The 13,553-nt window shown below is 41.8% G+C and overlaps 1 protein-coding gene across 3 annotated transcripts in view; it reads right to left on the bottom strand.

The window, feature by feature from the left end:
• Positions 1–13,553, bottom strand: part of ZBTB16 (zinc finger and BTB domain containing 16) — a 248,894-nt gene that overhangs the window by 80,160 nt on the left and 155,181 nt on the right. For all 3 annotated transcript variants that reach the window (XM_020989734.2, XM_020989732.2, XM_020989733.2), the window contains exon 4: positions 4,158–4,244. In XM_020989734.2, the coding sequence (XP_020845393.1) occupies positions 4,158–4,244 (87 nt within the window). The remainder of the gene's footprint in view (positions 1–4,157; positions 4,245–13,553) is intronic.

Genomic DNA, 13,553 nt, shown 5'->3' with positions numbered 1-13,553 from the left:
CCTCCTGGCGGCTAACGTACCTAATCTGGCAGTACTGTCCATAGGGCTCCCAGCATTTACCCGATTCAAAGAAATAAAACTCTCATGAAGGAGAAACACTTAAAAAAGGCATATTAAGAATTTATTAGTTACATGGGACACACGTGGCACATAGTAGGTGTTTTATAAAGGTGTGTCTGATGGGCTATCAGAAAAGAATTTTACCTAAGACAATTCCAAAAAACTCATGATTGAAAATGCTATCCACATCCAGAGAAAGAACTATGGAGTCTGAATGAAGATGGAAGCAGACTATCTGCTTTCTTTTTCTGGGTTGTTTTGTTTTGTTTCTTCTTTCTCATGGTTCCTCCCGTTGGTCCTAATTCTTCTTTACAACATGACTAATGTGAAAATATGTGAATGGATATGTAGAGCCTATATCAGATGGCACACCATCTTGGGGATGGGCAGAAAAATTAAAACTCAAAATCTTATGGAAATGAATATTGAAAATGAAAAATAAATAAATCTTTTAAAAATTTAGAAAAAAAAGAAGAAAAAGAATTTTTCTTGAGTACTGGGGGAATGGAAAAAAAAAACCTTAAAAGAAAACCATTCTCTACGATAAACTCAGTAGGCTTTGCTAGTCATTCCACAGACCACAGAGAAGCCAATGTTCCCATGGGGACCCAAGAGATCATCAAATCCAATCCCCGAGTCTGATAAAACTGAGATCCAAATTAGTGACATGATTTGTCAGCAGTGCCGAGACTATAAATCAGGTGTGACTCCAATACCAGTGCTCCAACACAAGAGTGTCAAACTCAGGATTCATATTGACTTGGAAAACAACCAATTAATATTATTTATTTTGTTTGTTGTTGTTCAGTTGGTTTTCGGTTGTATCCAAGTCTTCATGACTCCATTTGGATTTCTTGGCAAAGATACTGGAGGGGTTTGCCATTTCCTTCTCCAGCTCATTTGACAGATGAGGAAACCGAGGCAAACAGGGTTCAGTGACCTGCCCAGGGTCACACAGTTACTAAGTATCTGAGGTTGGATTTTAATTCAGGTCTTCCTGACTCTAGGCTGGGCACTCTACCCACTGTGCCATCTAGCTGCTCCCATTTGTTTTGTTAAACATTTTCAAACTGTATTTTAATCTGATTTGGGTTGTGCCTTCAGGAACTCTGCCAGTACCTGGCTGGCTGCAAGTTTAATACCTCTGTTCTAATATACCATTTATTCATTTAAGTGCCTATGACATATAAGGCACTGTGCCTGCTGCTAGGGATATAAAGAGAAAACCAAATAGTCCTTACCTTCAAGGAGTTTGCAGTCTACTAAGGGATTACATACATACACAGAAAAATATAATACAAAGTAACTGAGGAAAGAGAGAAGCAGGGGTATGCTGGTAAACATTTAACAACCAGCTGGGGGGGGGAAATTATGCATTACACACTTTTAAGTTTAATCTCTATTATTAACATTTTGTCCATCACTTTCTTAGGTCTAGATAATCAACAAATCAAGCCTTATTTGTAGCATATGCTAATTCCCAAAGTGTAAATGCTCACACTGAAAATTTAACAATCTGCTCTCCAGCTGGTTCAGCTGGCTCTAGCCCATGCCTGGAGAGAACACTTAACAATTGTTGGGGAGGGAGGTCAAAGACTTCCTGGAAAAGAAAGGCCCTGAGCTATGTCTTGGAGGAAGCTAAGGATTCTGGTAGACAGCGAGTACACATCCGAGGTACAGGAAACATCCTATGGAGAGGTACGAAGGTCGAAGATAGACCCTTGTATGTTGAGGAAAGCTAGCAGTCTAGTCTGTCTGGAGAACAGGCTGCAATAAGGCTGGAGAAGTAGGTGAGAGCCGGATTACCAAGGGCCTGCAATGCTGGTCTGAGAAGTTTGTATTGTATCTTAGAGGGCCTCTGAACAAGTGCTCACTTGTGTTAGGGTGAGACCTATGCCTCCCAAAGACGATTCTGGCAGATGAGTGGATGATCAATCAATCAGCAAATTGTTATTAAGTGCCTACTATGTTCTAGGCACTACTATGTTCTAGGCACTTCGCCAAGGCTAAGATAAAAATAGAAAGAATGACAAGAATGCCTACTCTCAAGAAAACCGGAGAGGGAAAACCCTGAAATCAGGAAGACCAATCTGAGGGCTATTAAAATCATTTAGACCAGAGGCCTCAAACACATGGCCTGTCCATTGAATCCCAAATGGGTGCGATCCAGATTCAATTGTCATTGGCAAATATTTTATTTAGCAAAATAAAAATGGAATAAAACAAAAAATATTAGATTTAAGTCAATATGCCACCCATGGAGATCCTTATGTATGGATTAGTGGCCTTATTTCTGTTTGAGTTCAAGAGAGGACTGCTTTACTAGCCTTATAAATCTTCAGTTGTTGTTCAGTCATCTCAGTATATCTGACTCTGTGGCCCCATTTGGGGTTTTCTTGGCAAAGATACTGGAATGGTTTGCTGCTTCCTTCTACAGCTCTTTTTAAGATGAGGAACTGAGGCAAACAGGGTTAAGTGACTTGCCCAGGGTCACACAGCCAGTAAGTGTCTGAGTTCAGATTTGAACTCAGGTCTTCCTGACTTTAGGCCTGACACTCTATCCACTGAGCCACTGAGCGGCCCCTATAAATCCTCTAAAATCTGGGTATTACTGAGACCTATATCTCTCAGTCTATGGCTATGTAGTCATAAAACAGCCTAAGTGTCCTCCTCCTTTCCTCCCCCAAGTCTTAAACAATAATGCCAGAAAAATAGCTGACATCAACGTAGAGTTTTATAATTAGAAAATGCTCTACAGACACCTCTGTGAGGTAAGTAACACAAGTGTTGTCCCCAATTTCTAGATGAAGAAATAGAGGTCAAATAACTTGTCTAAGGTTATGTAGTATACAAATGACAAAAACCAGGATTTGAGCTCAGGTGTGCTAATTTTTCTTTCTAATGTATCACACATCCTCTCACAGACAGCTCACCCTCTTGAGCTTCTTACTTCCTTTTGAACTAACCAAATTAAGCCCACTTGCTTAAATGGGGCTCATGGTTTGGCAGGCTGGCTTTCCCTATGGGAAGGGCATGGGGTTCTTTCTCACTTGCACATATAGCCTACTGATGGAAACAGTGACCCGGCTGCTTGAAGACCCTGCAGGGATGCCTGGTGTTAATGACCTTGGCCAATCAGCTTCTTCCTCCCGTGCAGCCCCAGCTCCCTCTTCTAGAGAGTGGTACCTGAGCTGAGAAAGCAGCTTGACTACAAAAGCTCTTTCCTCCCAAATGGCAAACAATAAGGCACTCAAGGCCTGTGGGAGGCACTATACAAAAAACTGGGTAGCATTAGAGCAGGTGGCCATTTTCTCCCTTTTGAATCAAAAGCCTTCTTGCTTACAACAGAGGATAAGGACTATTTTATCCCCACTACCTAGCACACAGTAGGGCTTATAAATGCTTTTTGAAGGATCAATTTTAGATCTTGATCCATTTCATTCATTCCCAAGACTTGAAATCTTGTGTGTAGTCTTAAGACTGTTCAATGGCTTAGACAAATTCAGAGATGAGCGATCCCTAACAGGGAAAGTAAAGGAAGTTAAGTATAGTGAGTTTGTATAATACAGCTGAAAGAATGCTAGAAATGGAGTGACAGGACCTGAGTTCAAGTCCTAGCTCTGTGATTTCTTATCTACGTAACCACAGGCAACTCATTTAACCACTTTGAAACTCAGTCCGTAAAGTGAGAAGATCGGACTAGATGACCTCTAAGATCTTTTCCAGCTCTAAATCAATGATTCCTATAACCTCTATGTTTCTGAAGTCTTTTTTTTGTTTGTTTGTTTGTTTCTGAAGTCTTCACCATGTAAAGTACCTTCTGTGTGCTTCCAGAGAAGGTCTCTGGGTGGCCCTGTCAAAATCTGAATGCTAGGTTAGACAGAACATGGGGCCTGACCTGGCATGGTCATCAAAAAGGCAAGTCATAGACATTCCCAAGATGCCAATAAGTAGACTGAGGCAAAGTCAAGGTTGCAATTAGGGGATGACAAAAGACACTCATTCCCTACTCTCTGAAGTCGCACCTGTTCGACTAGATGCCCTCCAGCTCAATCAGTCCCATCCATCCCTTTGGAAACACGGAGACATCAACTCACCTGTGTGTGTTTGTCTGTGTGTCTCCAGCGCATCCTCCTTGGAGAACTGGGCACCACACTGATCACAGACGAAGGCTTTGGCACCAGCTGCAAGGAAAGGGGAAATGAATTACAGCAACAGTCACTTTCCATTGGGAACTACAGTGCCCTGGACTAGGGTCAGGAAGGAGTACCAGAGAATGGGAAGGGTCATGCTGACTACTTCTGCTGGGGCTACTGAAGGAAGGGTACCTAAATCCTGGAGGAACTAAAGAACCAATCTCCCTCTTAAATTCTCATGGTAACCCAGTTTTAATTCTCATGTCTTTGTCATAAAGAATCTCAGAATGGAAGTTGTTTTGCCTTTTTTTTTTTAATTACTAGTGCAATGGATAGAACTCTACACCTGAAGTCAGAAAGACCTGAATTCAAATTCAGTCTCAGAGAAAATTCTAGCTGAGTGACCTTGGGCAAGTCATCTGGCCTGTATGCCTAAGTTTTCTCATCTGTAAAATGGGTATAAAAATAGCACCTGCCTCATAGGGCTGTTGTGAAGATAAATATAAAATACTTATAACGTGTTTTGTAAACTTTAAAGCACTATGTAAATGATAATTATTATCATCATCATCATCATCATCACTATTATCTACACATTGCAGGTCAGAGCTAAAAAAACCTTCAAGGATCATTTAGCCCAACCCCTTCATCTTGTAGATGAGGAAATTGAAGGGTCAGTGAAATCAAGTGACTTACTGAAAAAGCCGCCTGGTCAGGCAACGACAAAGTTGAGAAAAGAAGCCAGATTTTATAACTCGGTTCAGTGTAGTTACCATTACACCTTAATACTTGAGTATGTTCTCATCTAGGCCTTACTAAAAATTTTCAGCAATCTTTCTAAAGATTACTAAAGATCTAAAATCATTCTAAATCTTTCAGTACAGTAAACATAATAAGTACTTAACAATTATTTATCCAATGAATGAGTGAGTGCATGAAGGCAGACCACAGGGATAGGCTGGCCCACTGCCCCTAATGTTTTGACAGCCTTAATAAGGACCAGTTGTCTACCTAGGCCTAAAATGCCTATTTCTCTCGGCTCTTCTTTCTCTAGGAGAGATTCGGGGACCTATCTGCATCTTAACCTTTCACCCAGAATAACAAGACACTTGCCCAGATGGGTAGCCAAGAAAGAAGAAAGGAGCAGGGCCCACAAGGCCCTTCAGTGGGTACATGGAGGAAACAGACAGCAAGAAGGAGACAGCTCAGGTTCACTGCCCTCCAACCCAAGTATCCTCAGACTATAACTTCTGGGAAACCAGGAACTATTGACAGGAGGACATGGGACAACAACATTAGCACACAAACACAAAAAGCAGTGAACGTTCCCTGAGCTATCTGGTTAACAGTCTTCAAGTCTGTAATGGGCGAGCATATATATCATCTGTCAAAACCTGGTGTTTCTTCCTGCCAATTTCTCTCAGATTCATTCCCTTCTTTTCCAAATCTATGGCCCCTAGGCTCTTATCACAGCACGTCTAAGTTACTCCAGCTGCCTCTAGTCTCTATCTTTTTCTTTAAGATCCTAGATACTGAACTGCCCAATGAATGTTCCTTACATAATACTTTTTTCACATCCCTTCCCTGCTCAAGAACCTTACTATGGCTTCCCACTGCATAATGTCCAAATTCTTCTGCTTGACTTCCAAGTTGTTTCATAATCTAGTCCCACCAAGTTGCCCAATTTCAATTTACCTTATTTTTCAACAGACTCCTCAACTCAAGACAGGTCTGGTCTTAAGAGAAATATGAGATTTTAGAACCAGAAGGGATGTCAGTGATCACCCAGATCAACTCACTGCCGAATATGAATCCCTTCTACAAAATTCCTGACAAGTGACGGCCATCTAGCTTCCCTCTACCTCCTGAGGCCGACCGATCAACTTTTGGAAAACTCAAGCTATTCAGATGGTTTTCCTCCCATCAAAATCTAAATCTCTATCTCTCTGCAGCTTCTGCCTACTCTTCCTTACTTCTGATCTCATACAAAAGAAGAACGAACAAATCCAATCCCTCCACCATAGTACAGGCTTTCAAATACTTGAAGATCCCCCCCCTTCAGTCTTATCTTTTCTAGGCTTAATTAACGTAGGGTCATGGAATAACAGATTTCCTATACTGGGAAGGACCTTAGATTTCATTGAGTCCAGCCACTGAGTCTCATTTTACAGGTGAGGAAAATGAGGCCCAGAGATGTTAGGTAAATTGCCCAAGGTTACAAGCTTAAATAATTAATTCCTTTATTATCTACCTAGGAGCAGAGAACTATACTAGGTGTTGGGAAAAAATTCAAAGGCATCTTCCCTCAAGGCAAAGACAGAACAAAAGGTTGGCAAACTAGACAGTCCCTTAATGTATGAGAAATGACATAAATGAACATGTTTTTGAAGATAGAAAATGACACTCTTCATGGCGCATAGGTATTCATTTTGTGATCAGCCACGCTGTACATCAAGGTGTAGTCTATGATGGTTAGCACGCCATGAAGAAGCAATTTTCAAATGCAGGAACATATAATTTTCAAAGCTTACTCAGTACACAGACTTTGCCTCAAGGACCATACAAACTAATAATGAAGAGAAGATATGTTCCCAAATTGAACATGGTACCAAGATACCAATAAGATGATATTCATAGGAGAGAGACTACTTCTGGCTGGGGTGGGAGGACAGGAATAATTTCAACAGGCAAACACTAAGGGGCATTCAAGACACAGGGCAGAAATAAAGTCGGTGAAGAGGATGGGGCAGACCTGGAGAACGGTGAATAGGCCAGTCTGGCTGAAGTTGTGGTGAATTATGTGAGATAAGGCTAGAACCATAGTTGGAGCAGGATTGGACTTAAATGTCAGGATCAGGAATCTGGACTTAATGGGTCTTTCTTTTCTAATGGTCTTCCCACCACAGTATGCTGTCTCTTCTCACGCCCCACTCCTCCCCCGGCCCTTGCACAACATGCTCATTATTGTTAGTTTGTTTTGGCTCCTGGTATTGCCCTAACTCAAATGCCCCCTCTGCCAATCTAAGTCACAGACACTTTTCAAAGCCCAGTTCAATCCCATCTCTTTCATAAAGCCTTCTCCACGAACTCCAGTCCACCATTAGCTCTCCTATGATTATCTACTGCGTTCTTAGTCAGTAGCATACAGTTCGACACTTAAATGTTCTTGATGCTTCAACGGAGCATTAATAAGCTCTTACCATGTGCCAGGCATCACACTAAGCACTGAGAATACAAATATAAGTATGCAAGGTGTATCTACCCTCAAGGAGATGACCTTCTAATGCGAGAAGACAGCAATTAAGGAGTTCTGGAAAAGGGAGCACACGCGACTGCATGGAGAGAAGACCACAAAGGCCTAGACCATGTCAAGATAAGGTAAAAGCCAGGAGGCTCAGGAGTGGAGTTCAAGGACTAAGGCAAACAAGTCTTATTAGAGAACTATGTAAAAATGTTCTTGGTAAGATGGGAGCAGCAGCTGTTGAAAGGCCTTGAAGATCAGGCTGGATGAGGCATTTTGATTGGATAAAATAGAGAGTCATTGCATGTTCTGTTGAGCCAGTCTACTGGCCTGGTCTACAAGCTCCTTGAGGCAATGAATATGCCATATACTTCTACATATCCTACAGTGCTTAGCATAGGGTTAAATGCTTAACATATAGGTGTTGGCCAACTATTTTACAAAGTATAATCAACTTTTGGACAGAGCCACTACCAAAAAAGAAAAGATTTTATTTCAACCTTGTTGTTTGGTTGTTTTTCAGTTGTATCCAACTCTTTGTGACTCATTAGGGGTTTTCTTGGCAAAGATGCTGGAGTGGTTTGCCATGTCCTTCTCCACCAAGTCCTGTATATTCCAGCTTCATCACATCTCTCACTCTGGCCTCCTCCCTTCTCCCCTCTCCACTGCCACTACTTTATTGCCTCTACATTGCCTCTATATTACCTCATTGCCATCTACTGCAATAGCCTCCTAATAAAGCCTGTCTATCTCCAGTCTCTGCCCATTCTTATCAATCACATGGCTGACAGACTTATAGAACCAAGCATGTCACTCCTCTGCTTAACAATCCTCTATCCAAACCAAGCCAAACACATCATTGCCTTCCATGTACTCCCTGAATTTACCTATCTCTGGACGTTTGTCCAATGCCACACCCTGTGGCTGGAATGATCTGCCTCTACCTTTTCCATCCTCTAAATTTTTATCAGTCTTTTAAAACCCAACCCAAATGCCACCTCCTTCATGAAACTGTTCTTGATCTCCCTCTCTGTCGGTAACAACCATATCCCCTAGTTCTCACAAAGTGTTTTGCTTTGTAACCGTCTAATTCAATTAATATCCTTTCTAGGCCCAAATCCTATGATTTACCGTATGTTATCACTTTTGGTACAAGTGTCTAGACCTCATTCCCATACTAAATCAAATCACTCTAGTCTTAACCACAGGGCTGTGCAAACAGCAAGTAATTAATCAGTGTTAGGTGAACTGTTGCAATCAACAAACAAATTAAGCACTTGTTATATATAGGTAAGACACTAAGATAATGAAGATCATGATAGCTGAATAATAATAGCTAATATTTATGTGCCGGGCAGCTGGGTAGCACATGGATAGAATGCTGAGCTTGAAGTTAAGAAGATTAATCTTCCTAAGTTCAAATCTGGCCTCATACACTTACTAGCTGTGTGACCCTGAACAAGTCACTTAACCCTGTTTGCCTCAGTTTCTCTTCTCCAAAACGAGCTGGAGAAGAAAATGGCAAACTACTCCATTATCTTTGCAAAAAAAAAAATCTAAATGGGGTCACAAAGAGTTGGATATTACTGAAGTAACTGAACAACAACAAATATTCATGTAGTGGCTTAAGGTCTACAAAGAAGAAACTAGAGTCCTTGCCCTCAAGGAGCTTACATTCTAGCAGGTAAGATGAACTCTACACAAGTAACTATAAGTTAGAAAATTGCTAAGTGAACAGAAGAGGTCAGAGTATTCAGAGAGATTGACAGAAAGAAAAATACTACTTGTTAAGGGTACCTAGGAAGGTATCATAGAGGAGGCAGCACCTAACCCAGACGCTGAAGTAGGAAAAGCATGTCATCTGGTAGAAAAGATGGAAGGCAGCAGCCATTCTTGGCATGGAGTATGGCATGCATAAAAGTAGAAAAGCCTGAGAAGGAGGGACAAGATTAAATTAAATTCAGCAAATACCATTTAAGTACTTACTATCAGCAAGGCAAAATGGCAGGCATTGGGATACAAAGATAAAAACAACAGTTCCTGTTCTCAAGATGCTTACAATCTAACAAGAGGTTTAAGACATATACAGCAATAAATATAATATGAGACAGAACGTGGTTAAGTGCAAAGGAGAGGTCCAGAGTGATATAATATTGGAGGTAACAGAACAAGTCCCTTGAGGGTAGGGGCTATGTCATCTCCCATAGCAGCTACCACAAGAATGGATTCATATCAGGTGCTCAATAAATCTTTACTGAACTGAACAGAAACCAGCTTAAGCTACAACATCGAGGGGTTTAGGTTAGATAAGGGAAAGATTCCTGAGTGTCAAAGGGCTGCTAAGACACTGGGCTAGTTACCCCAGAAAATCTGGAAATCTCCTTTTTTGAACTTTAAAAATAAGGAAGATTCTCATGTGTCTAGGGTGGTTTAGGTTCATTTCTGCCTGGAGGCAGGGGGACGAACCCAGTGACCTCCTAGACTCCTATGTGCAAAGCTATAGGTAAGTTGTTATATGTATGGCATTGAGGAAATAAAGATAACAATAATTATCGAAGGCCTTTCTGAGTCTAGGGGCTCAGTGCTTGCTGTAGAAAGCTCATATCAACAACCAGAAAAAAGCCAACAAACTTTTCACAGAATGGGAAATGCCAAAGCAGTTCCAATTCATGCTTACGTACAGAACCAGGCCGGGGCTATTTTTCATCAGTTTACAACAGAAATCCCAAAGTGACCCAATAAGTGGGGCTATTTAGCACAGAAAAAATCAGGGCTGGCCTTTGAAAGAGACCGGATGAAACGACTGCTGTACTACAGAAAGAAGGTCTCCCCAGTCTCATTAGCTGTCAGTGACTTTCAACAGATTGGGAATGGAGTGGATTTTAACAACACTCCTTTCTTCAGTTCTTACCATGCCTTTTAGAAAGATGGCAGAGTAGGAAGGAAGGTGGCAGAGAAGCTGAGGAATGGGCCACCTGATTAGATAACATCCACTGTTAACTCATGCCTTAAAACTGAATGACAGGAACCTATATTCCAGGGTGCATCACAGAGATGTGGAGGGACAAGGATAAGGGAGTGAGTTCTTAGAAAATATCCATCGAGCTTCTAGCTGAAATGCCACAGGGAGAGAATGAGAAAGAAAGGCAATGAAGGCCAGGATGTGCACTACTAGACAAGCTGGATGATGATAAAAATAGATGAGCACAGATACACTCTCAGAGAGGGGGCTGGCTCAACCTGAGTCTGACCGCACTTGGCTTGACTCAAAAGTTCTCCCTACCGCACCCAAGTTGATTCAGACAAGAAATATAGATGGGTGTGTGAAGGCGCTGCCTGCCTACTCAACGTTTCTGAGACCCTAACCTCACCCCCTGACCACATCATGGATGCCCCAGATCTCAGCTGCCCCACCTCCATTCACCAGGTTTCTGCATTTCTTCTCCCTCCCACCCACCCCTAAATGAAGACTCTGGCAGGAGCTCTGCCGTACACTCCTGCATGCGGGGGGGGGGAGGGAGAGTTATGGTTTCCTCTCTCCCAGTCCAGGGTCAACCAAAAAGCAAAAGGGGGGTGACTGAAAACAAAAGATGCTGAAAAGCCAGAGATGGAGTTCCATCCTCTCTCAGAAAGGATCTATTCGCCTTTAAATTGTCTTCTTAACGGCTGGCTCAGAGGCAGAAATATTTGGCAGCCCTGAAATTAAAAGTGATAAATTTTCTCACCAAGCTTTGATCGATAATAGAGGTCTCATCTGTTAATCAATAAGACAGTCTCTGCCTGTTTACTGTGCATATGTTGTTCACTGCTGCCTTCAGTATGATGTCAGGTTTGCATTCAAAACAACTCAAGTGTGTATAAACCACATGGCTATTCCCAAAATGCATTACGGTGACATCATTCAGCTGCTAATACATTTATAAAACATCAATGGGGAAAGGAGGGAGGGGGGGGAAGGAGGGAGGTCCCAACAGCTGAGCAGATTTGTACATATGGACATGAAGGCAGCTTCCCGCCTCCCCCCCCCCAAATCCTACCCCACCCCACCCCTTGCAGGGCTCTCACACTCCCGCCCCGGGCAGGCAGAGACCCAAGGACATAGCTCAGGGATAGCTATGTCTGTGTCTTTCCCATCCCACCAAGGGACATAAGCAAAATGCTAGGGAGGGGCAGAGGGAAACTCTCTCCAACTATCATTCCTCAATTGTAACTTCAATCATAAGCCTGATTTTCTCAGCCTTTGGGCCACAAGAGGTCTGTTTTTCTGTGGCCATAGCAGGCAGGGAGGGGTTGAATGAACAGGAAGATGGACTTGTATCAAAGACTCTAAATGACAGGAAGGCTTCAACCTGGGTAGTGTAGCAAAGGAAGTAATATTTGTAAAAGTGCTTTAGTACAATGACAGGACACAGAGCAGGTGCTTAACATACGCTTATTTCCTTCCCTTTGTAGGGATGGGAAAAGTGTGTGGGCAGTGTGTGCTTATGGAGTCAGGGAATTCTTCTAAATCATCACCCCCTTCTAAACCACACCTCTCCTCTTTCTCTCTGAGTGAGTTAGATGTACCTTCTTCTCCAGAGCTGTTTCATTTTCCTTCTCAGAGATCTCTTCCCTACCATGGCACTAAATTTTGTCTGTGGAAAAGGTTACTTCCGTTTGTCTTGGGAAACACTCTTGCCAGCACTTGTCAATCCCCAATATAATAAACTAGTGAGCCTAGGGATGTCACAGTCGGCCTAGCAATACCTGGCCAGCTCTATCAGATGAAGGGGCAGGTACCTACTAGAAGCCATCATTATAAAGATTGGGAGAAAGAAAATATCATCTAACCTGGGTAGAACTGCCTATTCTTTGGAGAGCTATGCAGAATTGCTGGATATGAATCAGAAAGAACTTCTACCTTTCCTAGAAGACCTCCCAGGAGAGGGCACCATTATCAGGCAGCCCACTGCACTTTTGGGCAGCTCTGATGACTAGTTATCGAACATTCTGCAACTTCTTACTATTACTCCATCCACGTCCTGGGGCCAAATGGAACAAGCCAAATTCCTCTTCCAAACAAGAGTCCTTCAAATCTTTGAAAACAGTCATGAAGTGCTCATTAAATATTGCCTGGTATTTCAAATGATCTTCATGTGTCAGTCTTGAGGCTTTATAAGTCTGGCTGACCTTTTCTGGAAGCTCTACAGATTATCAATGCCCCTCAAGAAAAAAAAAAAAAAAAGATGAAACTGCTGTCTGGCAACATTTCACCCATACTGTATACAAGTCATTCTCAGGCTATTCTTCCTTTGTGGATTTTGAAGGAAAGGAAAGGAAAGGAAAGACAGTTATCTTTCCAGAACAGTCTAAATGTGGAACAGCCAAGATTCATGCATGTCTCTTTCAGTCTCTAGATTCTACCCCATAGAGTCTCAGAGTTAGAAAGGATCTCGCAGGTGTTCTAGTCTAAGCCCTACCCTAGGAATGAATGCCATCAGTCCACAACATCCCTCATATCTGAAGACCTCCAGTGATGGTGAAGTCGTCTTCATCATCATTATTATCATCAACAACAACCACCATCACAACAGTAATAAGAGAAAGTTCCTGAATCAGCCTATTGCACTGTTGGACCCCTTTAATCGTAAACACAACTTCCTAATGTTGAATTAAAATCTGCCTCCATAATTTCCATTCACTGCTCTTAGTTTTTCCTTCTGGGGTCGAGTAGAACCTGATCCCAACTTAGCATCAAAGCCCTGACTGTTATCATGCCCCACTATATGTACATATATATTTACTACACACATATATACCTATATGTATATACACATGTAAGAAAGATATATTTTGCCACGTTAAATATTGCCATTTCCTTATGCAAAGACTGAAGAAAAGGAAATCAGGATGTTTAGCCCATATGAAATAAATATGCTAGTTGTACCCTCTTTTAAGCAAATCATATAGCCAAAAATATGAATTTCCTCATATCAAGCAAGGGATAGGATTTACCTAACTTACAAAGCATTCTTTATGAAAAAAAAAAGATTCAGGAATTCTCTTTGCATACTTGAAAGGTAATTCAAATAACTAACATTTGGTTCACTTGGCAAGTTCTGTGTACTGGGTAGCTT

Source organism: Phascolarctos cinereus, unplaced genomic scaffold (genome assembly GCF_003287225.1).
Source record: "Phascolarctos cinereus isolate Bilbo 61053 unplaced genomic scaffold, phaCin_HiC Scaffold_726;HRSCAF=1367, whole genome shotgun sequence".
Taxonomy (NCBI): Eukaryota; Metazoa; Chordata; class Mammalia; order Diprotodontia; family Phascolarctidae; genus Phascolarctos; species Phascolarctos cinereus.
This window is presented reverse-complemented; position numbering and strand designations above follow the sequence as displayed.